The sequence below is a fragment of the Mustelus asterias genome, chromosome 7, assembly GCF_964213995.1.
Source record: "Mustelus asterias chromosome 7, sMusAst1.hap1.1, whole genome shotgun sequence".
NCBI classification, from domain to species: Eukaryota; Metazoa; Chordata; class Chondrichthyes; order Carcharhiniformes; family Triakidae; genus Mustelus; species Mustelus asterias.
In genome coordinates this window covers 61,022,188-61,047,782 of record NC_135807.1, presented here as the reverse complement: position 1 = coordinate 61,047,782, position 25,595 = coordinate 61,022,188, and the positions used below count along the sequence as shown (strand labels likewise).

The following is a 25,595-nucleotide window of genomic DNA, read 5'->3' as shown; positions in this document are numbered from 1 at the left end:
TTAACAAGACCATGGGCTCAACATATTTTTAAAGATTCTTTGTTGTGTTATCAGATTTTTCTCACTTTCACAAACAACTCCACTTATCCTAATGTTATTTTGTTGCAAGCCACATTTCTCAGTTTCCAGAGACCTTCTCTGCTTTCTCCTATATGATGCATCACCGACAGTTGAGAACAAGCAATCTGGTGAGCTTGCTTGAGGAAGTGTGACTCTTCCACCATTCCTTGGAGGGATGTGGCAGGCCTCTCCATCACAACTTTGGCAAAGGCAAGTGCTCCACTTCTCAACACTGTGTACTGCTGTTTTAACATGCAATGGCATCTTGTCATCAAGAACTCAGTTCAGAGCAAGTGCCTAATTACCATATTCAGAAAGGAAAGAAAATCACAGAAATCATTTAAAATTATAAATGACTTTTGTTAACTTGGTTTTAAAATGACATTTTCCTCCACTCATTGATGTGGTCCAGTCCTGACACTCTCCATGAGACTTCTCATGCTCCATCTTTCCTGTTATAATCTCTCAGGCTCTCACAGCTACCTGAATCCACTTCTTGTAAATAGACCGGCCCATTCTCCAAGTATCTCAGTCTGCTCTGATGACTTCACGGGCATTCGGCCTCTGATATTCGGGTAAGCGTTCTCCAAGGCGGCCTTCACGACACACGACAGCGCAGAGTCGCTGAGCAGAAACTGATAGCCAAGTTCCGCACACACGAGGACGGCCTCAACCGGGATATTGGGTTCATGTCACACTATTTGTAACTCCCACAGTTGCGTGGACCTGCAGAGTTTCACTGGCTGTCTTGTCTGGAGACAATACACATCTTTTTAGCCTGTCTTGATGCTCTCTCCAATCACATTGTTTTGTTTCTTAAAGACTTGATTAGTTGTAAGTATTCGCATTCCAACCATTATTCATGTAAATTGAGTCTGTGTCTTTATAAGCTCTGTTTGTGAACAGAATTCCCACTCACCTGAAGAAGGGGCTTAGAGCTCCGAAAGCTTGTGTGGCTTTTGCTACCAAATAAACCTGTTGGACTTTAACCTGGTGTTGTTAAACTTCTTACTGACTTCACCTTCAGCAGCACAACTGCTTTTATCCTCTAAGGTATCCTCTCAGCTGTGACCAATTGTGTCCCAACTTTATCAGCTACATTTCCAACTCTTTGGCTCTCGCACAATAATAGTTTGTGCTCACTTTCCTTCTTACCAGGCTTTGCATCAGTCAGACAGTAATGTTTGAAGGGTGAATGTTGGCCAGGATATAACTCCCTGCCACTTACTTCTACAGGATTAAGCAGACAAAACCTAGATTTTAAGTTTCATCTGAGAGATGTGAACTTTGACAATGCAACCCACTCTCAGACCTGCATTGATATGTCAGCCTATAGATTGAGAGTTCAAATCAGGGCGGCACGGTAGCACAGTGGTTAGCACTGCTGCTTCACAGCTCCAGGGTCCTGGGTTCGATTCCCGGCTCAGGTCACTGTCTGTGTGGAGTTTGCACATTCTCCTCGTGTCTGCGTGGGTTTCCTCCGGGTGCTCCGGTTTCCTCCCACAGTCCAAAGATGTGCGGGTTAGGTTGATTGGCCAGGTTAAAAAATTGCCCCTTAGAGTCCTGGGATGTGTAGGTTAGAGGGATTAGCAGGTAAAATATGTGGGGATAGCGCCTGGGTGGGATAGTGGTCGGTGCAGACTCGATGGGCCGAATGGCCTCCTTCTGCACTGTAGGGTTTCTATGATTCTATGAAGTGGAAATTAGGCTATAACTTGCTGATTTTAGAGTTATTACATGAAATTGACAATTAGAGAATCTCACATTTCTTCTGAGCAACATTTAGCTTTCTCTCCCATCTTTTCTGCAACAAATTTCTGTTTGAGAATCAGGAAAGTAGGTTTTCACTGTGGGTGCAGACCCTATGGTATGGATTTTTGTGGAGTCGTGAAGACGCTGAAAACCTTCCAAAGTGGCTGGAAGTCCCACCCCCGATTTCTGATAGATCATACTTTTTCCAGCAGGACATGCTACCTTCATATTTCCAGCTTCAGCCATTTGTAGTTTTTCTCGATATCATTTTGTACATTGTGTCTTCTCATAACTTAATACATCCTTCACATTTCAAATTTGTTGTTATCTTTTCAATAAAAGCCATGGGGCGACATGGTGGCAGTAAGGCGCATAGTGGCACAATGGTTAGCACTGCTGCCTCACAGTGCCAGGGACCCGGGTTTGAACCAGCCTTGGGTCACTGTCTGTGTGGAGTCTGCGCGGGTTTCTTCCGGGTGCTCCGGTTTCCTCCCACAGTGTGAAATACGTGCTAGTTAGGTGCATTAGCCATGCTAAATTCTCCCACAATGTACCTGCCAGAGTATGGCGACTAGGGGATTTTCACAGTAACTTCATTGCAATGTTAATGTAAGCCTACTTGTGACACTAATAAATAAACTTGTAAAAAACTTGAAAAGCTTGACGGGATTTCACAATTACTTAATTCTTCTTCTATTCCATCTTTAACTACCCATCTGACATTAAGACCTGAATGATCCAAGTGTTTCTCAAAATTAATGACAGGACAGGAAAACAAAAGTTGTCCTCTTTTGTGTCCATCAGCACTTTTGTCCTATACTTTGACAATCTTCCCAGTTCCCTGTCTCTTCAGGCTATGGCACAAAGTACAGAACTTCAGCATACTTGTTTTTGAGGAAGAGAAGGTGTTACAGGCTAATAGGCTGGAGGAAATAGATGTTCAGAGGGAGGATGTCCTGGCAGTTTTGAATAAACTGAAGGTCGATAAGTCCCCTGGGCCTGATGAAATGTATCCTAGGATTCTTTGGGAGGCAAGGGATGAGATTGCAGAGCCTTTGGCTTTGATCTTTGGGTCCTCGCTGTCCACGGGGATGGTGCCAGAGGACTGGAGAATGGCGAATGTTGTTCCTCTGTTTAAGAAAGGGAATAGAAATGACCCTGGTAATTATAGACCGGTTAGTCTTACTTCGGTGGTTGGTAAATTGATGGAAAAGGTCCTTAGAGATGGGATTTACGACCATTTAGAAAGATGCGGATTAATCTGGGATAGTCAGCATGGATTCGTGAAGGGCAAGTTGTGCCTCACAAATTTGATAGAATTTTTTGAGGAGGTAACTAAGTGTGTTGATGAAGGTAGGGCAGTTGATGTCATATACATGGATTTTAGTAAGGCGTTTGATAAGGTCCCCATGGTCGGCTTATGATGAAAGTGAGGAGGTGTGGGATAGAGGGAAAGTTGGCCGATTGGATAGGTAACTGGCTGTCTGATCGAAGACAGAGGGTGGTGGTCGATGGAAAATTTTCAGATTGGAGGCAGGTTGCTAGCGGAGTGCCGCAGGGATCAATGCTTGGTCCTCTGCTCTTTGTGATTTTTATTAATGACTTAAAGGAGGGGGCTGAAGGGTGGATCAGTAAATTTGCTGATGACACCAAGATTGGTGGAGTAGTGGGTGAGGTGGAGGGCTGTTGTAGGCTGCAAAGAGACATAGATAGGATGCAAAGCTGGGCTGAAAAATGGCAAATGGAGTTTAACCCTGATAAACGTGAGGTGATTCATTTTGGTAGGACTAATTTAAATGTGGATTACAGGGTCAAAGGTAGGGTTCTGAAGACTGTGGAGGAACAGAGAGATCTTGGGGTTCATATCCACAGATCTCTAAAGGTTGCCACTCAAGTGGATAGAGCTGTGAAGAAGGCCTAAAGTGTGTTAGCTTTTATTAACAGGGGGTTGGAGTTTAAGAGCCGTGGGGTTATGCTGCAACTGTACAGGACCTTGGTGAGACCACATTTGGAGTATTGTGTGCAGTTCTGGTCACCTCACTATAGGAAGGATGTGGAAGCGCTGGAAAGAGTGCAGAGGAGATTTACCAGGATGCTGCCTGGTTTGGAGGGTAGGTCTTATGAGGAAAAATTGCGGGAGCTAGGGCTGTTCTCTCTGAAGCGGAGGAGGCTGAGGGGAGACTTAATAGAGGTTTATAAAATGATGAAGAGGATAGATAGAGTGAACGTTCAAAGACTATTTCCTCGGGTGGATGGAGCTATTACAAGGGGGCATAACTATAGGGTTCGTGGTGGGAGATACAGGACGGATATCAGAGGTAGGTTCTTTACGCAGAGAGTGGTTGGGGTGTGGAATGGACTGCCTGCAGTGATAGTGGAGTCAGACACTTTAGGAACATTTAAGCGGTTATTGGATAGGCACATGGAGCACACCAGGATGATAGGAAGTGGGATAGCTTGATCTTGGTTTCAGATAAAGCTCGGCACAACATCGTGGGCCGAAGGGCCTGTTCTGTGCTGTACTGTTCTATGTTCTATGTTCATACTAATCAATTCCAAGTATACTTTCCTCCAATACACCGATTCAATTAATTTTGCTCCGCACGAAGTACATCAAAAGTCAGTCAAACTGATACTGTTGATTGAGTTCAATATTTGAGCTCTTCCAAAACTCCGCTGCCAGTATTGTAACTCATAGAAAGCCCGTTTCACTCATAACCCCTGTGCCTACTGACCTACATTTGCTCCCAGTCCAACAACATGCCTTTAAGTTAAAATTCCTCCCAACCACTGCAACGTCCTTCAGAATCACAAATTTCTACAAACTCACCTTTATTCTAATTCTCGCCTCTTGAGCATTTCCAATTTCGTTCACCATCATTGCTTCAGCTGTTCCGATTCTAGCATCTGGATGCAATCTCTCTAAACCTTTCTTCTTCTTCACCTTTATGTCTCTCCTCCTTTATGATGTTCCATAAAATCTGTCGTTTTGACCTAGCTATTAGTCACTTGCCTAAGACTTCATGTCACATTTTGCCTGATACCAGGTCCTGTAAAGCACGTTGCGACGTTTAAACCACATTAATGCTTTATGTAAAATGCAAATTGTTGCTGCTGCTTGCAGACATGCATATCTAGGAATTTAAATCACCAAGCATAGCAGAGTAACACAAATAAATGACATGTATCTTCAAACTAATAAGGAACAGAATAATGTAATCAAGATAATCATAGCACAGGTAGCAATTGATAGACACCATGGGCAGAATTTAATGCCCTTCTCTTGAGACACTTTTGGAGGCAGAGGAATTTAATTGGGTGGCAGTGTGTCAGTTGGGACCTTGTCACCTTCATTCCTCTGACCTGATTAAGTCTGGAGCAGAAGGCTCATGGAGGGCCTTCATGCCCTGACAGCAATTCAGGCTCTTATTGTCCACTAAAGGGCCTCATCCAACCTCCATTGGCTGAATAGTCACCATGATGAGGAGATGCCGGCATTGGACTGGGGTAAACACAGTAAGAAGTCTCACTTACCTAACGAAGGGGCAGCGCTCCGAAAGCTAGTGGCTTTTGCTGCCAAATAAACCTGTTGGACTTTAATCTGATGTTGTGGGACTTCTTACTGTGAATAGTCACCATGCAGGGAGCCCAAAAAGCAAACCTTGCCGTGTCTACTTTCAGGCTCAATGTCAGTTCAAGGGACCCAACATCCAGAAGACAGGGCCTGCTGAGAGGCACAACACTTGACCTTGCCTCCAAAGCCCATTGGCTGCAATCCCCACCTGTCACCATCATCCCGCCCTAACTCACCTGTGGCCTGCATCCCTCAATAACGCTGAGTCACAGATGGGTGCATTGCTGTCAACTGCCACTGCTCCTGGCACGGTGATATTGTGATTAGCACTGTTGCATCACAGCGCCAGGGGCCCAGGTTCAATTCCAGCCTCAGATGATCATCTGTGTGGAGTTTGCACGTTCTCTCTGTGTCTTTGTGGGGTTTTTTCCAGGTGCTCCAGTTTCCTCCTACAGTCCAAAGATGTGCAGCTTCGGTGGATTGGCCATGCTCAAGTGCCCCTCACTGTCCAAAGATGCGAAGATTAGATGAATTAGCCATGGTTACAAGGATAAGGTGGGGCAGAGAGCTTGCGTAAGATACTTTGTCAGAGAGTCGGTGCAAACCTGATGGGCTGAATGGACACTCCCTGCACTGCAGGGATTCTATGATGCTGCCTGCAACAAAGAACTGCCTGTCTCCGACTAGCCAGCAGCTCTCGGAAGATGGCATTTCCCTATACCCCACTTTTGATAAGAGAGATGGCCCGCTGCTGTCTACTTAAGTACCTAACTGGTACTTAACACGGCAGACCTTCCCCAAACGAATGATGTAGGACTCTCTAACTGACAGGCAAGAACTCCACTGTCTGGGTTAAATTCCACCCACATGTCCATTACTGTGCTATTGGGTGGTCGTTCATTGTTTGAGTGAAATGCCACCTGTTGAGTTGAACAATTTAAATATATCAGTTAATTATGGTTTTGACCTATCTTCAACAAACACAGAGGAAAAGCATGTTTAGGCACCGACGTAATTCTGATAAAGACTATTAACATACACTTAGTATCATTTGAACAGTGCTTATCTATTGATTGAAATATTTGCAGGAAAAACATTCAAAGCAGCTGGTTTCTGTTTAACCCTTTCATGAGCTGGCTCCAAATTGCTGCACTACCTTTAATAACTTGCTGCATGATTTGCAGTTGTAAGCAATAAAGAATAAATCTGTTTGATTATTTAGCTCACTACGAAATCATATCTGATACAGCTGATATTAATCATCTTATCAAGTGATGATGAGAGTGTGGAATAGAAATCCTACTTGAAATCCAGAAAGCAATAATTGTTGTTTACCCAGAGCACACGACCATAGAATATTTTGGCTGATCAACAGGAACCAATTTTTGTGTTGATACAAGAAAATGTAGTTGGGTTTGTCTGAACTGCAGCTATGCTAGATGGAAGACCAATCCAATGGCAGTGGAAACTTTGGTTCTCCAAACAAAATTCTAATTTTGTACTGAGTTTTATTGAAGTGAATCCACAGCCAATTCATCATTGTTAAGCACTCAGGACCATTTTCTTAATGCCAAGTATATTTTGTTACCAGCTGTAGCCGTTTCACCTTAGACTGTTCAAAGAAGTAGACTGTTATTTCTATAGCACATGATCATAAAAAGACTGACATACAATCAATTATTGTGAAGTACAATGACTGTTGCCATGCATTGACACACCCATCTGCACACAGGAAGATCTCACAAACAGCAATACAATGATAATTATGTCTTTTGTGGAAGAAGGACCATTGGATGGCATACCATAGAATTTGCTGCTCTGCTCCAAAGAGTATCATTGGATCTCCAATACCCCCTTAACCACTGCAACAGGTAAAAGGGACTTCTTTAATGGCATTTCAGAAAATTCAGTTTTAGTCCAGTAGATTCTCAAATCCTGATGTTTGCCTTATACTTAGGCCCTTACTAATTCTAAGTTCTTACAATTACTGCCAACTACATCAAGTTGGCATTCTAACAAAGTTACATGTTGTTTTCAATTCATTAAAATATGTTTAGAATAGACATGTTCAACAACATTACCAATGCTGAATGCCCTCTATGAACAAGCTTGAATTTCCACTGACCAGAAACTGAACCAGACCAGTCATATAAATGCTGTGACTATAAGAACAGGTCAGAGGCTGGGGAATTCTGCAGTGGGTATCTCATCTCCTGACTCCCCAAAGCCTGTCCGCCATGTGCAAGACATAAGTCAGGAGTGTAATGGAATAAGAACAAAGAACAATACGGCACAGGAACAGGCCCTTCGGCCCTCCAAGCCCGCGCCGCTCCCTGGTCCAAACTAGACCATTCTTTTGTATCCCTCCATTTCCACTCCATTCATGTGGCTATCTAGATAAGTCTTAAACGTTCCCAGTGTGTCCACCTCCACCACCTTGCCCGGCAGCGCATTCCAGGCCCCCACCACCCTCTGTGTAAAATACGTCCTTCTGATATCCGTGTTAAACCTCCCCCCCTTCACCTTGAACCTATGATCCCTCGTGAACGTCACCACCGACCTGGGAAAAAGCTTCCCACCGTTCACCCTATCTATGCCTTTCATAATTTTATACACCTTTATTAGGTCACCCCTCATCCTCCGTCTTTCCAGTGAGAACAACCCCAGTTTACCCAATCTCTCCTCATAACTAAGCCCTTCCATACCAGGCAACATCCTGGTAAACCTCCTCTGCACTCTCTCTAAAGCCTCCACGTCCTTCTGGTAGTGTGGCGACCAGAACTGGGCGCAGTATTCCAAATGCGGCCGAACCAACGTTCTATACAACTGCAATATCAGACCCCAACTTTTATACTCTATGCCCCGTCCTATAAAGGTAAGCATGCCATATGCCTTCTTCACTACCTTCTCCACCTGTGACGTCACCTTCAAGGATCTGTGGACTTGCACACCCAGGTCCCTCTGCGTATCTACACCCTTCATGGTTCTGCCATTTATCGTATAGCTCCCCACTACATTAGTTCTACCAAAATGCATCACTTCGCATTTATCTGGATTGAACTCCATCTGCCATTTCTTTGTCCAAATTTCCAGCCTATCTATATCCTTCTGCAGCCTCTGACAATGTTCCTCACTATCTGCAAGTCCAGCCATTTTCGTGTCATCCACAAACTTACTGATCACCCCAGTTACACCTTCTTCCAGATCGTTTATATAAATCACACAACAGCAGAGGTCCCAATACAGAGCCCTGCGGAACACCACTAGTCACAGGCATCCAGCCGGAAAAAGACCCTTCCACTACCACACTCTGTCTTCTGTGACCAAGCCAGTTCTCCATCCATCTAGCCACCTCCCCCTTTATCCCATGAGATCCAACCTTTTGCACCAACCTACCATGAGGGACTTTGTCAAACGCTTTACTAAAGTCCATATAGACGCTTTACTAAAGTCCATATAATACTATCCAATTACCTGGATGAGTGCAGCTACAACACTCAACACCATCCAGAACAAGTTCCCCTCCAAGTCACGCACCATCATGACTTGGAACTACATCACCGTTCCTTCACTGTTGCTGGGGCAAACTCCCAGAACTTCCTCTCTCAGAATACTGTGGGTGTATATGCACCAGATGGACTGCAGATGTTCAAGGCAGTGGCTCACCGCCACCTTCTCACGGGCAATTGAGAACGAACAACAAATGTTGGCCTGGTCATCTATGCCCACATTCCATGAAAGAATAAAGAAGAAATAATATTGACCACAGTTCCTGTACATAAATGTTTGAAAAAGTAGATTTGTACAGATGATTCTGATATAAAGATTATTTCTTTAAGTGGTACAAGAATCTTACCTGCATGAATTTTAGAATCAGTTACAGACTGATGCCTCCAAAAGTTGATGGCGGACCTCTCTCTGCATTGTAATCTGTTTAACCTCTCTGCTAATCCTCCCCTGCAGTGAATAAAATAAACTAGTTAGATTTATCCTAAATTTCAGAAATTTGAATCTTAATATACTCAGTTACAGACCACAACATTTTAAAGAGGTCTAAATCTGACATTCTGATAGTATAGGTAGTCAACATTCAACTAGAAAGAAAGACTGATTTATGACAAGAGTCCATTCAATGTTATGTTCATGCTAATGACAAAAGTTCATCCAGAGTAATCCCACTTTCCAACTTTTGATCCATAGCCCTGTAGGTTATAGCATGCCAAGTGCATATCTCATGGTTGTTTTTAATGCAATGAAGGTTTCTGCCTCTATCAATCTTTCAGGCAGTGAGAAAAAATTGCTGAACTCCCAATTAATCCTTCTATCAATTTCTTAAATCTATGCCTCTGGTTACTGAACTTTCTGCTAGTGGAAATATGTCCTTTCTTATTCACTATTTTCCCCCTTATGAATTTGTACAGCTCAATTATAACTTTCCTAACCTCCTATGTTGCAAAAAAAACACCAGCTGAGCCAATCATTCCTCATAGTTTAAATTCTCTTTTCCTAGAAACTTCCTTGTAAAACTCATCTGTACCCACTGTAGTGCAATTATGTTCTTCCTGTAATTTGATGGCCAGAACTGCAAGCAGCATTCTCTAATAGAGTTCTGGCATAACATCCCTGCACGTGCATTCTAAGCATCAGCCAATAAAGACAACTAAATAGCATGCCTTCTTAACAACCTTTGTTGCCTGTCCTGTTTCCTGCAGGGATCTGGCATGATGGAGCACAAAGCAATGTAGGAGAGAGCAAGATTTCACTGTGAGACAGGTGAAAAGGAGCAAGAACACAGTGGGGCATAAGGCACCAAACCAGGAGCCACTCTGTGGGTTCTGAGCCTACTTACGGAAAGAAAAATCAGGTGTGATACCACTGGGAAGCAGGGAGGTGATTGGCTGGTGTGTATTTCCTATTTATCTTAACTAAATTAGGGAATAAACTGGTGAATCTTGTACTTACTTTTTATAAAGAAAAATTTGTGACTATTAATAAGATGAATTAAGTATTAGTAGGGTTTAGCCATATCAGCAAGTTTATTTGTATTGGTAAAATGCATTAATAGGAATAGGTTTATTAATATAGGTAAAGGTTTATTAGCATTAATAAGGTTTAATAGCAGTAGGAAGGATAATTAACGAATAGATAAAGGAATGGCAGTGCTGCTACATCCTCTAGAGTGCACATCCTGATCAATGTGGGAAGTCCAGGATACTTCCCCTGTCAGTTGCCGCAACTTGTGCTTCAGATTTCAGAATTTTAGCAGCAGCTGGCATTACTGCATTCTGTGAGGTTGAAAGATTTGTAGGTAGCTCATGTAGACATTGTTACCTCTTGGCTTAACAGCATGCAGGGAGTGAGGGAATGGGTGACCACCAGTCAATCAAGTAGAGAGGCCGGTAGTATAGAAGACGCCTAAGTGCATCCTACTCTCTCAAGTTCTGAATGCTGAAGAGAGTGATGGTGCATCTGGTGAGTGCAGCCAGAGCCAAGTCCATGGCACCATGGGTTCCTGTATGGAGTGGGTGGTTGCGGGGGAGGGGGATGAAAGACTGGAAGAGCAGTAGTGATAGTAAATTGAACAGTTAGGAGAATAGGCAGTTTTGTGCAATATTGCACAGAGAGTGGGGAGGGGGTAAGGGAGGGGAAGGGATGTCTGTCTTGTATGGATGCATCTTAACCAGGGAAAGCCAAATAAAAGGGACACATCAGCTATATGCGCATGTATTCTAGCCAATTCAGTGCCAAAGAACAAAGGTAAGCAATATATTCCTTTGGATACTGCAACTTGTGTTAAGTGCAGATTCAACCTTATGAATAGGGAGAGTGTTCCATAAAACAAGTTACAATATTGTTGAATCCAGTTGTCATATATTCTTTTCCTTCTTTGGGAAAGATAGACAAGTGATCAATCCGTACAAGCAGTTTTATGCCCCTACCAAATTTTGACGTTCTGACCCACGCTGCTATACCGCAGTGTGACACAAAAATACCGCTACAATGTAATAACATTAAGAAATACAATGTCGAGTTACATTCTGTAGCTTGGAAATCTTTTTCATCTGTCTGCAAGCTTGTGATGGAGGGTCCTTTAGTCTCACAATCAGAACGTAGGTTGCCCATATCACTATTTGGTATTCATAGGGAAACATGGAATGTGAATAGTATCACAAACTGCAAACCCAATATTAGGAGAAGTCAGTCAGGCTCATCTGAAAGTATAAAACACAGCCCCCATGTGCCAGATCCCACAAATCAAATTGTTAATGCCTCCTTTCAAATAGCATTCAGGGAAATCACTTATAAACAGGTTAAGATTTCTATTCATACCATTCCTAGCTATGAGTTTCAACATTAAAAATTGGAAATGCCTGAAACATAAGACAGGTTTGTTTGCACTTAAAAAGCCAACATCTTTGAATGCCCTTTCATCAGAACTGAATTCTCAGATTTTGTTTTGATGATATGAATTCACCTATACCTTTTCTGAAACTACATAGAAATAGAAATGGCTTATTTAAAATAGCTAAATCAGCATATTCTCAATCCAAGTAAACGCCAGTCTGCCTCGGAGTTATCATAAGGTCCAGAGAAAAGGGATGAGGACAGGTGCGAGAGTGTCAGATTTGTATTACAGAAAGCACAGCTGGTTTGGACATATTTTAAAAGGCTTAATTTCATAAATGAACAGAATGCATCTGCAGTTCAAATTCTAATTAAATGTCATGGACTCTATAAAGAGGGTATCAACATCCTTACACCTAATTTTAATTTTCATACTTAAATTATCCATGATTCTTCGAGGGGACATCATTTGCAATTTGTATTACAGTATGCTCGAAAGTATAAAGAAACTGAAGCATCAAACAACAGCATTTTATGGACATGGACACACCCTCAAACCTGAAAGAAAATAAACCTTGTGACTTTAGCACCCTCTTCGGTGATTTCTGAACTTACCACTTCCGCAAACTATGCACTTCAGGTTTTTTTTTGTTTCGCAATTTATTGAATGCAAGTATACTTGTAGCCAAGCCAATGCCCAAGTGCATTTTCAGTTTAATTTCTTCTATTCACACATCATGAGAACTGTATTCAGAACTGTCGGGCTTTTGTTGGAATTGGTTCAATTTTTTTTGAACTGGTTAATTAGCTTTAACTGCTTTTAGCTTAGCATGTATAAATGGCTCAACGTTAAGAAATCTTGTGTAAATTTATTCAGAATATAATTCAAAATAATCCTCAATAATCAGACAGCATAGATTTAAAGTGATTGGTAGAAGGATTAGAGGGGAGTTGAGGAGATGTGTTATAACCCAGAAGGTTCTGGAACCCACTTCTCAAAAGAGTGATTGAGGTAGCAACACTCACCGCATTTAAAAAGCACTTGGATATGCACTTAAAGTGCCATAACTACAAGGCTATAGATCATTAGCTGGAAAGGGGTATTAGATTGGATAATCAGCGCAAACATGATGTGGCGAACACCTCCTTCGGTGTTTTAAACTTCAATAATTCTATCATTCTATGAAAATGCATAGTGAAAGTGTGAAGCATTATTTGGTACAACTGAAATTTATTCCAGAAGGGAGAGCCTATTGTGATTTTTATAGGAATACTTAGTATAACCAACATGTCTGATATTTCTCAGTAACCTTCTATAAAGGTGATGAAATCTATAAAATATTTGAACAGAAATTCCAAATGTAAATTACTGCAAGAAAAGAAAGCATGATTGATAAATCTTGAGCACGTGTGTTATCCAACAAAAGGTACAAATTGGCATCCTGGCTAACCTTATAAATTTCTTCCTCTTTTTGGCAGAATCTTCTGGGGTTTTAAACTGTTTTCTCTTTTGCTTCTCAGGTGTCTGTAGAAACGCTTGTGCACTTTTCAGCCAATCACTCGCTGATCTAACACAAGTCTTGCCATGTTCAGATCCACAAGTAGATATAGTCGGTTGTGCAGAAAGAGATGGAATGGACTTTGAGCACAGCTCAATTTCTTTTATGGTTTCATTATCAGATGAAAACTCCAAAATATCTTCTGTTGTCTAGAACAAGATAGATCCAAATTATTTACACAGCAGTGTATTTTAAATGTATCTTTGTGCTGGTCAAGGAAAGGATCAGGTGAAGAAACTGATCAATTATAATGGTTAAAAAACCTCTTTCTATACTGTACAGTCCTCAGTACCATTCACAACTCAGAAGCATGCCCACTTATAGCAAGGCCTGAACAACATTCTGTTTCGGGCTGATAAATGGCAAATAACATTCACATCACACAAGTGCCAGACAATGGTTATCTACAGCAGAGTTTAACCACCACTTCTTGATGCTCAATGGCAGTACCATCACAGAGATCCGATGATCATCAACATCCTGGGAATACCACTGACCTGAAACTTCTGTGAGCCAACCAGAGGCTGGGAATTCTGCAGCACGCAACTTGCCTCCTAACTCTCTAAAGCCTGTCTGCCATCTCCTAGGCACAAGTCCAAATTGTGATGGAACACTTTTCACTTGCCTGGATGAATGGGCTCCAATAACACTCAGGAAGCTAGTTACCATTCAGAACAAGCAGCCCACTTGACAGGCAACCCACAGCGCCTTAAAGATTCACATCCTCCACCATCAGCTGAGAGTAACATAAGTGTGATAGCATCTACAAGATGCACTGCAGCAACACCCAAACTCTCCTTCAACAGGGGTTTCAAAATATGCAACCTGTGCCACTGAGAATAACAAGTGCAGCAGATGCAGAGAAACACCATCATCTGCAAGTTTCCCTCCCAGCCACACACCATCCTCACTTGGAACTATATTTCTGTCCCTTCACTACCATTGGGTCAAAATCCTGGACTCCCTTCCTAACAGCACAATGGGTGTACCTACAACAGATAGACTAAAGTTGAACAAGAAGACAGCTCACCATAAGCAACTTAAGGAAATTAGGGATACAGAACAAAGGTTTACGTTGACAGTGACCCTCACCTCCCTTGAAAAAACTAAATATACTTTCAATTGTCCTCTCCGCTTCTAATACCCTTATAGGAGAGTTCAAGGGCATTACCACTCATTGTGCCAAAACATTATTCCTCACAGCTGCCTTACATCACTTTCCTGAAACATATCTCTGCATCCTTATACTTTGTACCATCAATTAATGGGAATAGCTTTGCCTTGCCCACTTTATCTAAACCTAGCATAAATCTTGTATGTCTCTGTCAAATTTTCCTTTGAAAACAACCTGGCTTCTCCAACCTAATCTTGTAGTTGAACTCCCTCACTCTGAAAGCATTCAGGTAAATCCCCTTTTGGGGGAGGCGGTGGTGTTAGTGGTATTGTCGCTGGACTAGTAAGCCAGAAATTCAGGGTAATGCTCTGGGAACCCGGGTTCGAATCCCACCACAGCAGAAGGTGAAATTTGAATTCAATAAAAATCTGGAATTAAAAGTTTAAGGATGACTATGAAACCATTGTCGATTGTCGTAAAAACCTATCTGGTTCACTAATATCCTTTAGGGAAGGAAATCTGCCGGCCTTACCTTATCGGGCCTACATGTGACTCGAAACCCACAACAATGTGGTTGACTGTTAAATGCCCTCAGGGACGGACAATAAATGCTGGCCCAGCCAATGGCACCCACATCCCATGAATAAATAAATAAAAATAAAATTGTTAAGCGCCTTCACATCTTTCCAAACGTGTGGTTACCAAAATGGGACTAACACTCCAGTTGTGGCCTAACCAAAGCTTTAAAGGTTCAGCATAACTTTCTCGCCACTGCACTCAGTACCTCTACTCCCAGAGAACAAAGAACATTTCTGCTTCTTTTCTACAATACCAACCATCTCCTTAAACTCATTTTGCGTGCCCTCTCCAACCTCACCTCAAATAAGTGCAAAGAGCTCACAGCCATCTTTGTCACAAAAAATGAGATCACTAGAAAAACTGAGATGGAGAGAACACAAGAACTAGGAGTAAATGAGATGGCCCCTTGAGCCTGCTCCACCTTTCAATATGATCATGGCCTGTCATCAAACTTAACTCCCCTTTCTCACGCACTCTTCATATCCCATGATTCCCTGAAACGCCAGAAATCGGTCTATATCAGCCTCGCATATATTCAACAATGCAGCATCTACGACTGTTGGAATAGAGAATTCCAAAGGTTCACAATACTTTAAGTGAAGTCATTTCTAATTTCAGTCCTAAAGGATCATCCTTTGATCCTGAGACTGTGCCCCTATGTTCGAGACACTCCAGTCAGATGAAACAACCTCTGTTTACCCTGCTAAGCCCTTCAGAATCTTCTTGGTTTCAATGTGAGTGCTTCTCTTTCTTCTAAATTCCAGTGAGTACAGGTCCAATTTAGTCAGCATCTCATCATAGAGCAACCCAGGGAGCAATCTCATGAACCTTTTGATGTACGGCCTTCAATGCAAGCATATCCATCCTTAAATACGGAAATCAAAGCTGCACAAAGTACCCCAGGGCTAGGGCTGAATTTTATGTGCCTCGGCAGTGAGCGGGAATCTGTTCTGGAAGTTAATGGAACGCCAACTCCCACCTCTGCCTTTGCAAGACCTCAAATAATACGCTTAAGGGCCAATTAATGGCTGCCTGGTGGGAAGCTGGCCAACAGCTTCAGAGGATGATGGGCAGCACATCCAATCAGCTAATGCAGGCGGGGTCCAAAAGAGAAAACAGTGGAAAATCACAGCAGGTCTGGTAGCATCTGTAAGGAGAAAAAAGAGCTGATGTTTTCGAGTCCAGATGACCCTTTGTCAAAGCTTTGACAAAGGGACATCTGGACTCAAAACATCAGCTCTTTTCTCTCCTTACAGATGCTGCCAAAGAACAAAGAAAATTACAGCACAGGAACAGGCCCTTCGGCCCTCCAAGCCTGCACCGACCATGCTGCCCGACTTAACTAAAACCCCCACCCTTCCGGGGACCAAAAACCCCCTACCCTTCCAGGGACATGCCAAAAATTGATGACAGGAAGGCTATGGCAGGTGAGAACCTAGAAACTATCATTATCACGAAAGAGGTAGTGTTGGGCAAGTTAATGGGAGTTAAGGTAGGCAAATCTCCTGGTCCTGATGGAATGCACCCCAGAGTACTAAACGAGATGGCGGGAGAAATGGCAAATGCACTAGTGGTAATTTACCAAAATTCGCTGGACTCTGGGGTGGTTCCCACGGATTGGAAAATAGCAAATGTGATGCCACAGTTTAAAAAAGGAGGTAGACAAAAGGCAGGTAACTATAGGCCGGTTAGCTTAACTTATGTAGGAGGGAAAATGCTTGAATCTATCATCAAGGAAGAAATAGCGAGACATCTGATACAAATTGTCCCATTGGTAAGACACAGCATGGGTTCATGAAGGGCAGGTCATGTTTGACTAATTTGGTGGCATTCTTTAAGAACAGTACATGTGCAGTGGACAATGGGGAACCTGTGGATGTGGTCTATCTGGATTTCCAGAAGGCATTTGACAAGGTGACGCACCAAAGACTGCTACATAAGATAAAGGTGCACAGTGTTATGGGTAATGTATTAGCATGGATAGAGGATTGGTTAACTAACAGAAAGCAAAGAGTGGGGGTAAATGGGTGTTTTTCTGGTTGGCGATCAGTGACTAGTGGTGTGCCTTAGGGATCAGTGTTGGGGCCGCAATTGTTTACAATTTACATAGATGATTTGGAGTTGGGACCAAGTTTGGTGTGTCAAAATTCGCAGATAACACTAAGATGGGTGGAAGAGCAAAGTGTGCAGAGGACGCTGAAAGTCTGCAAAGGGATATAGATAATCTAAGTGAGTGGGCGAGGGTCTGGCAGATGGAGTACAATGTTGGTAAATGTGAGGTCATCCATTTTGGTAGGAATAACAGCAAAATGGACTATTATTTAAATGGTAAACAATTGCAGCATGCTGCTGTGCAGACGGACCTGGGTGTCCTTGTGCAGGAATCTCAAGGAGTTGGTTTGCAGGTGCAGCAGGTAATTAAGGCGGCAAATGGAATTTTGTCCTTCATTGCTAGAGGAATGGAGTTTAAAAACAGCAAGATTATGTTGCAGCTGTATAAGGTGCTGGTGAGGCCACACCTGGAGTACTGTGTACAGTTTTGGTCTCCTTACTTGAGAAAGGATATACTGGCACTGGAGGGGGTGCAGAGGAGATTCACTAGGTTGATTCCGGAGTTGAGAGGGTTGGCTTATGAGGAGAGACTGAGTAGACTGGGGCTATACTCATTGGAATTCAGAAGAATGAGGGAGATCTTATAGAAACATATAAGATTATGAAAAGAATAGATAAGATAGAAGCAGGGAAGTTGTTTCCACTGACGGGTGAAACTAGAACTAGGGGGCATAGCCTCAAAATAAGGGGAAGCAAATTTAGGACTGAGTCGGGGAGGAACTTCTTCACTCAAAGGGTTGTGAATCTGTGGAATTCCCTGCCCAATGAAGCAGTTGAGGCTACGTCATTGAATGTTTTTAAGGCAAGGATAGATAAATTTTTGAACAGTAAAGGAATTAAGGGTTATGGTGAGCGGGCGGGTAAGTGGAGCTGAGTCCACAAAAAGATCAGCCATGATCTTATTGAATGGCGGAGCAGGCTCGAGGGGCCAGGTGGCCTACTCCTGCTCCTAGTTCTAATGTTCTTATGACCATATCCGTCTATTCCCATCCTATTCATGTACTTGTCAAGACGCCCCTTAAAAGTCACTACCGTATCCGCTTCCACTACCTCCCCCGGCAATGAGTTCCAGGCACCTACTATTCTCTTGTAAAAAATCTGCCTCGTACTTCTCCTTTAAACTTTGTCCCTCGCACCTTAAACCTATGCCCCCTAGTAATCGACTCTTCCATCCTGGGAAAAAGTTTCTTATTATCCACTCTGTCCATGCCTCTCATAATCTTGTAGACTTCTATCAGGTCTCCCCTCAACCTCCGTCATTCCAGTGAGAACAAACCAAGTTTCTCCAACCTCTCCTCATAGCTAATGCCCTCCATACCAGGCAACATCCTGGTAAATCTTTTCTGTACCCTCTCCAAAGCCTCCACATCCTTCTGGTAGGGTGGCGACCAGAATTGAACACTATATTCCAAGTGCGGCCTAATGAAGGTTCTATAAAGCTGCAACATGACTTGCCAATTTTTAAACTCAATACCCTGGCCGATGAAGGCAAGCATGCCGTATGCCTTCTTGACTACCTTCTCCACCTGCATTGCCACTTTCAGTGACCTGTGTACCTGTACACCCAGATCCCTTTGCCTATCAATACTCTTAAAGGTTCTGCCATTTACTGTATACAGACATGCTGAGATTTTCCAGCGTTTTCTCGTTTGGTTTCGGATTCCAGCATCCACAGTAATTTGCTTTTATTAATGCAGGTGGGATGTCTGCTTAAGAGAGAGGGCAGGCTGTGACCCAGAAGGAGGTCACAACCGCTAGCTTAAAGAGACCGCTGGCACAGGATTATGGCAGCTGGAAACATCATGTGGTTGCATCAGAGCTTCGTGTTGGAGATTTTGAATTTATTTTAACCACAGGGAGTAGGTGAACAATTATTTATAAATGTGTATAACTGTTCTTATAGCTGGAAAGCATTCAGGACTTTTGTAAGGAAGAAATAGCATTGGAATGCAGCTGACCCATAACCCTGATGAATATCAATGCTACCATTGCTCCACAAGATGATCTGATGCTTATTCGTACTATCAAAGTCAATTACTTCACATTTCCCCATGCACTCTATCTGCCACTTTGTTGCTCACTCACTTAACCTGTCAATGTGTCTTTGTAGCCTCTTGGTTGGTGATTGTATTGAAACATAAGATTCTGAGGAGGTTTGACAGAGTGGGTGCTCAAAAGACGTTTCCCATCTTGGAGAATGTAGAAATGGGGGCACAGTTTCAAAATAAAAAGTCTCCTATTTAAAACAGAGATGAGGAGGAATGCCCTCTCAGAGGGTCATAAATGTTTAGAATTTACTATCCTAGAGAACAATGGAGGCTTGGTCATTGGTATATGCAAGGTGTGGCTTCACCAAGGCCCTGTATAATTGGATTCAGACATCCCTGCTCCTGTACTCAAATCTTCTCAGTGTGAAGGCCAATTTGCCTTTTTTATTGCCTATTGCACCTGCAAGCTTACCTTCAGTGACTGGTGTACAAGGACACCCAGTTCCCGTTGCATGTTCCCCTCTCCTACTTCATGGCCAGATAGTAATCTGCCTTCCTGTCATCAACCAAAGTGGATAACCTCATATCTACCTAAATTATACTGCGTCTACCAATCATTTCCACATTCACTCAACTTGCCCAAATCACACTGAAGGACCTTTGTATCCTCCTCGCAGTTCACCCTCCCACCCACCTTTGTGTCACTTGCCAATTTGAAGATATTACATTTAGTTCCCTCATCTAGATCACTTATATATATATATAGTGAATAGCTGGGGTCCCAGCACTGATCTCTGCAGTACCCCACTAGTCTGCCATTTGGAAAAAGACCCATTTACTACTACTCTTTGTTTCCTATCTGCCAACCAGTTTTCTATCCATCTCAATCCACTACCCCCAACACCATGTGCTTTAAAACACACACTAATCTTTTAAGTGGGATTTTGTTGAAAGCCTTCTAACAGTCCAAATAAACCACATCCACTGGATGCCCTGTTCAACTCTACTAGTTACATCCTCAAAGAATTCCAGTAGATTTGTCAATCATGATTTCCCTTTCATAAATCCTTGCTAATTTTGATTTCCCTTTCATAAATCCTTGCTAACTCTGTTGAATCCTGCCACCGTTTTGCTACAAAATCTTTCATAGAATCATAGCAACCCTACAGTGCAGGAGGCAACCATTCGGCCCATCGAGTGCACTGACAACAATCCCACCCAGGCCCTATCCCCATAACTCCACGATAATGGATGATTTGATAAGGGATTCTAGAATTTTCCCCACTACCAACATCAGGCTTACTGATCCATAATTCCTTGTTTTCTTGCTACCTCCCTTTTTAAATAGTGGGGTTACATTAGCGACTCTCCAATCTGTAGGAACTGTTCCAGGGGCTATAGAATCTTGGAAGATGACCAGCAATGCATCCATCAGGCCACTTCCTTAAGTACTCTGGGATGGAAATTATCTTGGCTAGTTTACTTTCATTTTCTATGTTTTGTCTTTTTATTAATATTTTGGTGGTCCTTTGCTAGTTTGTAAAACACTGCCAATCTTCAGAATTATTGCTATTCTTTGCCATATTAGAAGCATTTTTAAAAAATCTAATGCTACCATCAAGTTCCTTCGTAACCATAGATAAATCTTTTTATTGGATTTTTAATTTTTCAGTAGAATATATTTTTGTTAAACATTTTATTGTTTATTTAAATGGTTCCCACTGGTTATTTATCGTCATAACGTTTAGTCTATTTACCCAATTAATTTTAACCAGCTCTTCCCTCAAGTCTATTGGCTTTGATTAAGTTTAGGACTAGAATACTTGGATTTTAAATTTAATATGAAATTCAATCATGTTATGATTAGTTTTTCCCCAATGGATCTTTCAATATGAGATTGGGGAGCTCAACCAGTTGAATGCCATATCCTTTCAATTCTGCATCCTTTGAACTTAATGGAGTAGCGTTGAAGCCATTGCAGGGGGAACTTTCAGGGCAAGAGAGAGGAATAGTTTTTTGGGGACTAGGACATCAAAGATAAAGATAGGGATGTGAATTAGAAAATCTGGAGCTGCAGAAATCTTGCTATCAATGGAGATCCAAAGGCTAGACAATTGGAATTTTGAAAGTGAACTGGGAGGATAGTTTTTCCAGGAACACATATAGAAAGATGCAAGGTTGGGGTCTTGAAGGGGGATGTAGATGGGGAGGGATCAGGTTGATTGGTACAATAGGACTAGCAAGACCACATGAAATGTCAAGTTCAAAGTCAGAGTCATAATGTGAGCTGGAGCATTTTCATGGAGTGAGAATTGAGGAGAAAAACAGCACGAGTTGAGAGGGAGGTTGAAATCACCACGGTTGAAAGGTTGTTCAGTACAGAAGCACATGGAGGAAAACGGTTAAGATAAAACAGTTGGTAAGAAATTTATCATATTTGGATGAACAGAAAATGAGGATTTTGAATGAGAAGTGGAAGGGGTGGAACAAGGTAAGACACTCAAAGGCGAAGAAAGTGGAAGAGGAGTAAGGAGGCAGATCAAGGTGTGTATTGGTAACATGTGCCTCATCAGCAATGAGGCAGTCTTGACATATCAATGCAATCACCCCATTAAGTTAATAGTGGCAAACACCATATTAACAAGCGAATGGACATTCTGGAGGCAGATATATAGAGGGATGGGTGAGAGCTGATCCACTGGCAAAGCCCACAGAGTCAGCAGTATTGTCATGACAAACATCAGCCTTCATTCAACCAGCTCAACTACAGGAAAAATAAAAAAAAATGATACGAGGTGGAGGAAAAGGCTTAATAATTAAGGATAAAGTTACTTCAAAGATAACAGAACTTATGACGTGAGGTTAGCAGGTAGTGGAGGCATTATGAAATATGAAGGGATGTGATGTTGGGGTGCCAGTGTTCTCACAGCACCTTGCCATACCATCACAGAAGGTGTAACATCTGCCTCTTTATCTTCTCCTCCCTCACCATCTTAGGTTGCAAAATTCCTTTCAGAGGAAACAATGTTTCAATTGCATCTCCTCCAATTTTGTCTACCTATGCGCTGTTCACAATACAGCCTCCTCGTCAGTGAAGACTTAAAGCATGCTGGGTGACCACTTTGCAGAACACCTTGGCTCAGTCCACAAGCATGACCCCGACCCTCCTATTGTTTGCCTTTTTAACTCACCATCTTGCTCCCATGCCCACATTTCCATCCTTGGCCTTCTGCAATGTCCCAGGGAAGCCCAACAGCACCTCATCTTCTGATTCAGCACTTTATGGCCTTTTGGATTAACATTGATTTCAACAACTTCAGACCACAAACTCTCTTCTCTACTTTTTTTCCCCCCAAAACCCCTCCCCCAAAAGGCCAGCTGTAACTTGTTTTGCGTTCAAAGAGAATTGGCCCTTGTTCTGCCATTAACACATTCTGCTACCGTACATTTATGCCATTATTAGCACCTTTTTCATCTTGAACACTACCATTAACACTCCCTTTGTCTTGTTTCCATGACATCATTGTCGATATCTCGTGAGCTCCCTCCTTTCTGCCTTTTGTTCCACAGGAGCAGGCTGAGGGTGAGAGAGTTTGTTTCTACACTTGATTTATTTATTTATTTTTCAGCGATTTTTGTGTTTAAAATCGGAGGTTTTTTCCAAAACCGGAAGTAGGCCCAGGAGGGGCCTGGGAAGGTTTTTGATGGGTTTAAAAGCAGGCCGCACCTTTGAGCGGGCAGCGGAGTAAGCAGGGAGCAGAGTGAGAGCTGTAAGGGCTTTGGCTCCAAGGGCTCAGGCAGAAAGGGTGAGGCGGGGTAAGTTTAATTCGTTTTGTTGTCTCTTCAATTGCAAATCTTAAGTTCAGTCTGTGTGGATTCCAAGGAAAAGGGGGGGAAAATAGCTCATTGTTCCATTGGAGCAACTCTATCTGCTCGTGGTATTGGCAAGGTATCCAGAGGGAATGGGTGTAAAGGCAGTGCAATGTTCCTCTTGCAGTATGTTTGAGGTGAGGGACGCCGTCAGTGTCCCTGCCGATTATACCTGTGGGAAGTGCACCCATCTGCAGCTCCTCCAAAACCGTGTTAGGGAACTGGAGCTGGAGTTGGATGAACTTAGGATCATTAGGGAGGCAGAGGTGGCCATAGACAGAAGCTTCATGGATATAGTTACTCCAGGAAAGGAAAATAGATGGGTGACAGTCAGAGGGGCTGGGAGGAAGCAGTCAGGATGTGGAGATGCCGGCGTTGGACTGGGGTAAACACAGTAAGAAGTTTAACAACACCAGGTTAAAGTCCAACAGGTTTATTTGGTAGCAAAAGCCACAAGCTTTCGGAGCGCTGCTCCTTCGTCAGGCGAGTGGGAATTCTGTTCACAAACAGGGCATATAAAGACACAAACTCAATTTACAGAATAATGGTTGGAATGCAAATACTTACAGCTAATCAAGTCTTAAAGGTACAAACAATGTGAGTGGAGAGAGCACCAAGACAGGTCAAAGAGATGTGTATTGTCTCCAGATAGGACAGCCAGTGAAATTCTGCAAGTCCAGGCAAGCTGTGGGGATTACAGATAGTGTGACATCAACCCAATATCCCGGTTGAGGCCGTCCTCATGTGTGCGGAACTTGGCTATCAGTTTCTGCTCAGCGACTCTGCGCCATTGTGAGTCGTGAAGGCGGCCCAGTCAGTGCAGGGATCCCCTGTGGTCGTTCCTCTTAGCAACAAGTATTCCGCTTTGGATACAGTTGAGGGGGACGACATACCAGTGGTGAGCCGCATGAGCGGATCTCCAGCACTGAGTCCGTCTCTGTGGCTCAGGAGAGTAAGGGGGAGAGCGGAGGGTAAGGGGGAGGGCAATAGTTATTGGGGACTCGTTAGTTAGAGGGATAGATAGGAGGTTCTGTGGCAGCAAAAGAGACTCACGAATGGTATGTTGCCTACCGGATGCCAGGGTCAGTGATGTCTCGGACCGTGTTTTCCAGATTCTTAAGGGGGAGGGGGAACAGTCACAAGTCGTGGTACACATTGGTACCAACGACATAGGTAAGAGAAGGGACAGGGATTTAAAACAGGAATTTAGGAGCTGGGCTGGAAGCTGAGAGCCAAGACAAAACATGTGGTCATCTCTGGTACGTTGCCGGTGCCACGTGATAGCGAGTTGAGGAACAGGGAGAGAGTGCAGTTAAACATGTGGTTGCAGGGATGGTGTAGGAGGGAGGGTTTCAGCTACGTGGATAATTGGAACACATTCTGGGGAAGGTGGGACCTGTACAAACAGGACGGGGTGCACCTGAACCAGAGGGGCATCAATATCCTGGGAGGGAAATTTGCTACGGCTCTTCAGGGGGGTTTAAACTAATTTGTCAGGGGGGTGGAAAAAGGAGTTGTAGTCCGGAAGTCAGTGTTGAGGGTAGTGAGGTATTGGGGAAGGTATCAAGGTCCAGGGTGGGTACCAGTAGACAGGAAGGTGGGTTGAAGTGTGTCTACTTCAATGCAAGGAGCACCCGGAACAAGGGAGGTGAACTGGGGGCGTGGATTGGTACTTGGGACTACGATGTTGTGGCCATTACGGAGACATGGGTAGAACAAGGACAGGAATGGTTGTTGGACGTTCTGGGGTATAGATGTTTCAGTAAGTGTAGGGAGGCTGGTAAAAGAGGTGGAGGAGTAGCATTGTTAATCAAGGATAGTTTAACGGCTGCGGAAAGACATTTCGAGGGGGATCTGCATACTGAGGTAATATGGGCTGAAGTTAGAAATAGGAAAGGAGCGGTCACGTTGTTAGGAGTTTACTATAGGCCCCCAAATAGTAATAGAGATGTGGAGGAATAAATTGCTAAGCAGATTATGGATGTGTGTGGGGGTCACAGGGTAGTTGTCATGGGGGACTTTGACTTTCCAAATATTGATTGGAACCTTTGTAGGTCAAATAGCTCGGATGGGGCAGTTTTTGTGCAATGTGTGCAGGAGGGTTTCCTGACACAATATGTGGATAGGCCGACAAGAGGTGGGGCCACACTGGATTTGGTACTGGGAAATGAACACTCCCTCCTACACCATCCCTGCAACCACATGTTTAACTGCACTCTCTCCCTGTTCCTCAACTCGCTATCACGTGGCACCGGCAACGTACCAGAGATGACCACATGTTTTGTCTTGGCTCTCAGCTTCCAGCCCAGCTCCTAAATTCCTGTTTTAAATCCCTGTCCCTTCTCTTACCTATGTCGTTGGTACCAATGTGTACCATGACTTGTGACTGTTCCCCCTCCCCCTTAAGAATCTGGAAAACACGGTCCGAGACATCACTGACCCTGGCATCCGGTAGGCAACATACCATTCGTGAGTCTCTTTTGCTGCCACAGAACCACCGGGCCGAGTGTTAGATTTGGTTGTGGGAGAGCACTTTGGAGATAGTGACCACAATTTGGTGTCTTTTGTTATTGCAATGGAGAGGGATAGGGCCGTACGGCAGGGCAAGGTTTACAATTGGGGAGAGATAATTATGATGCGAT

At 43.2% G+C, this 25,595-nt stretch overlaps 1 protein-coding gene across 5 annotated transcripts in view; it reads right to left on the bottom strand.

The window, feature by feature from the left end:
- Positions 1-25,595, bottom strand: part of spidr (scaffold protein involved in DNA repair) — a 263,453-nt gene that overhangs the window by 178,556 nt on the left and 59,302 nt on the right. For all 5 annotated transcript variants that reach the window (XM_078216130.1, XM_078216129.1, XM_078216132.1 and 2 more), the window contains exons 6-7: positions 13,183-13,439; positions 9,243-9,343 (exon numbers count right to left, since the gene is read on the bottom strand). In XM_078216130.1, coding sequence (XP_078072256.1) covers positions 9,243-9,343; positions 13,183-13,439 — 358 coding nt within the window. The remainder of the gene's footprint in view (positions 1-9,242; positions 9,344-13,182; positions 13,440-25,595) is intronic.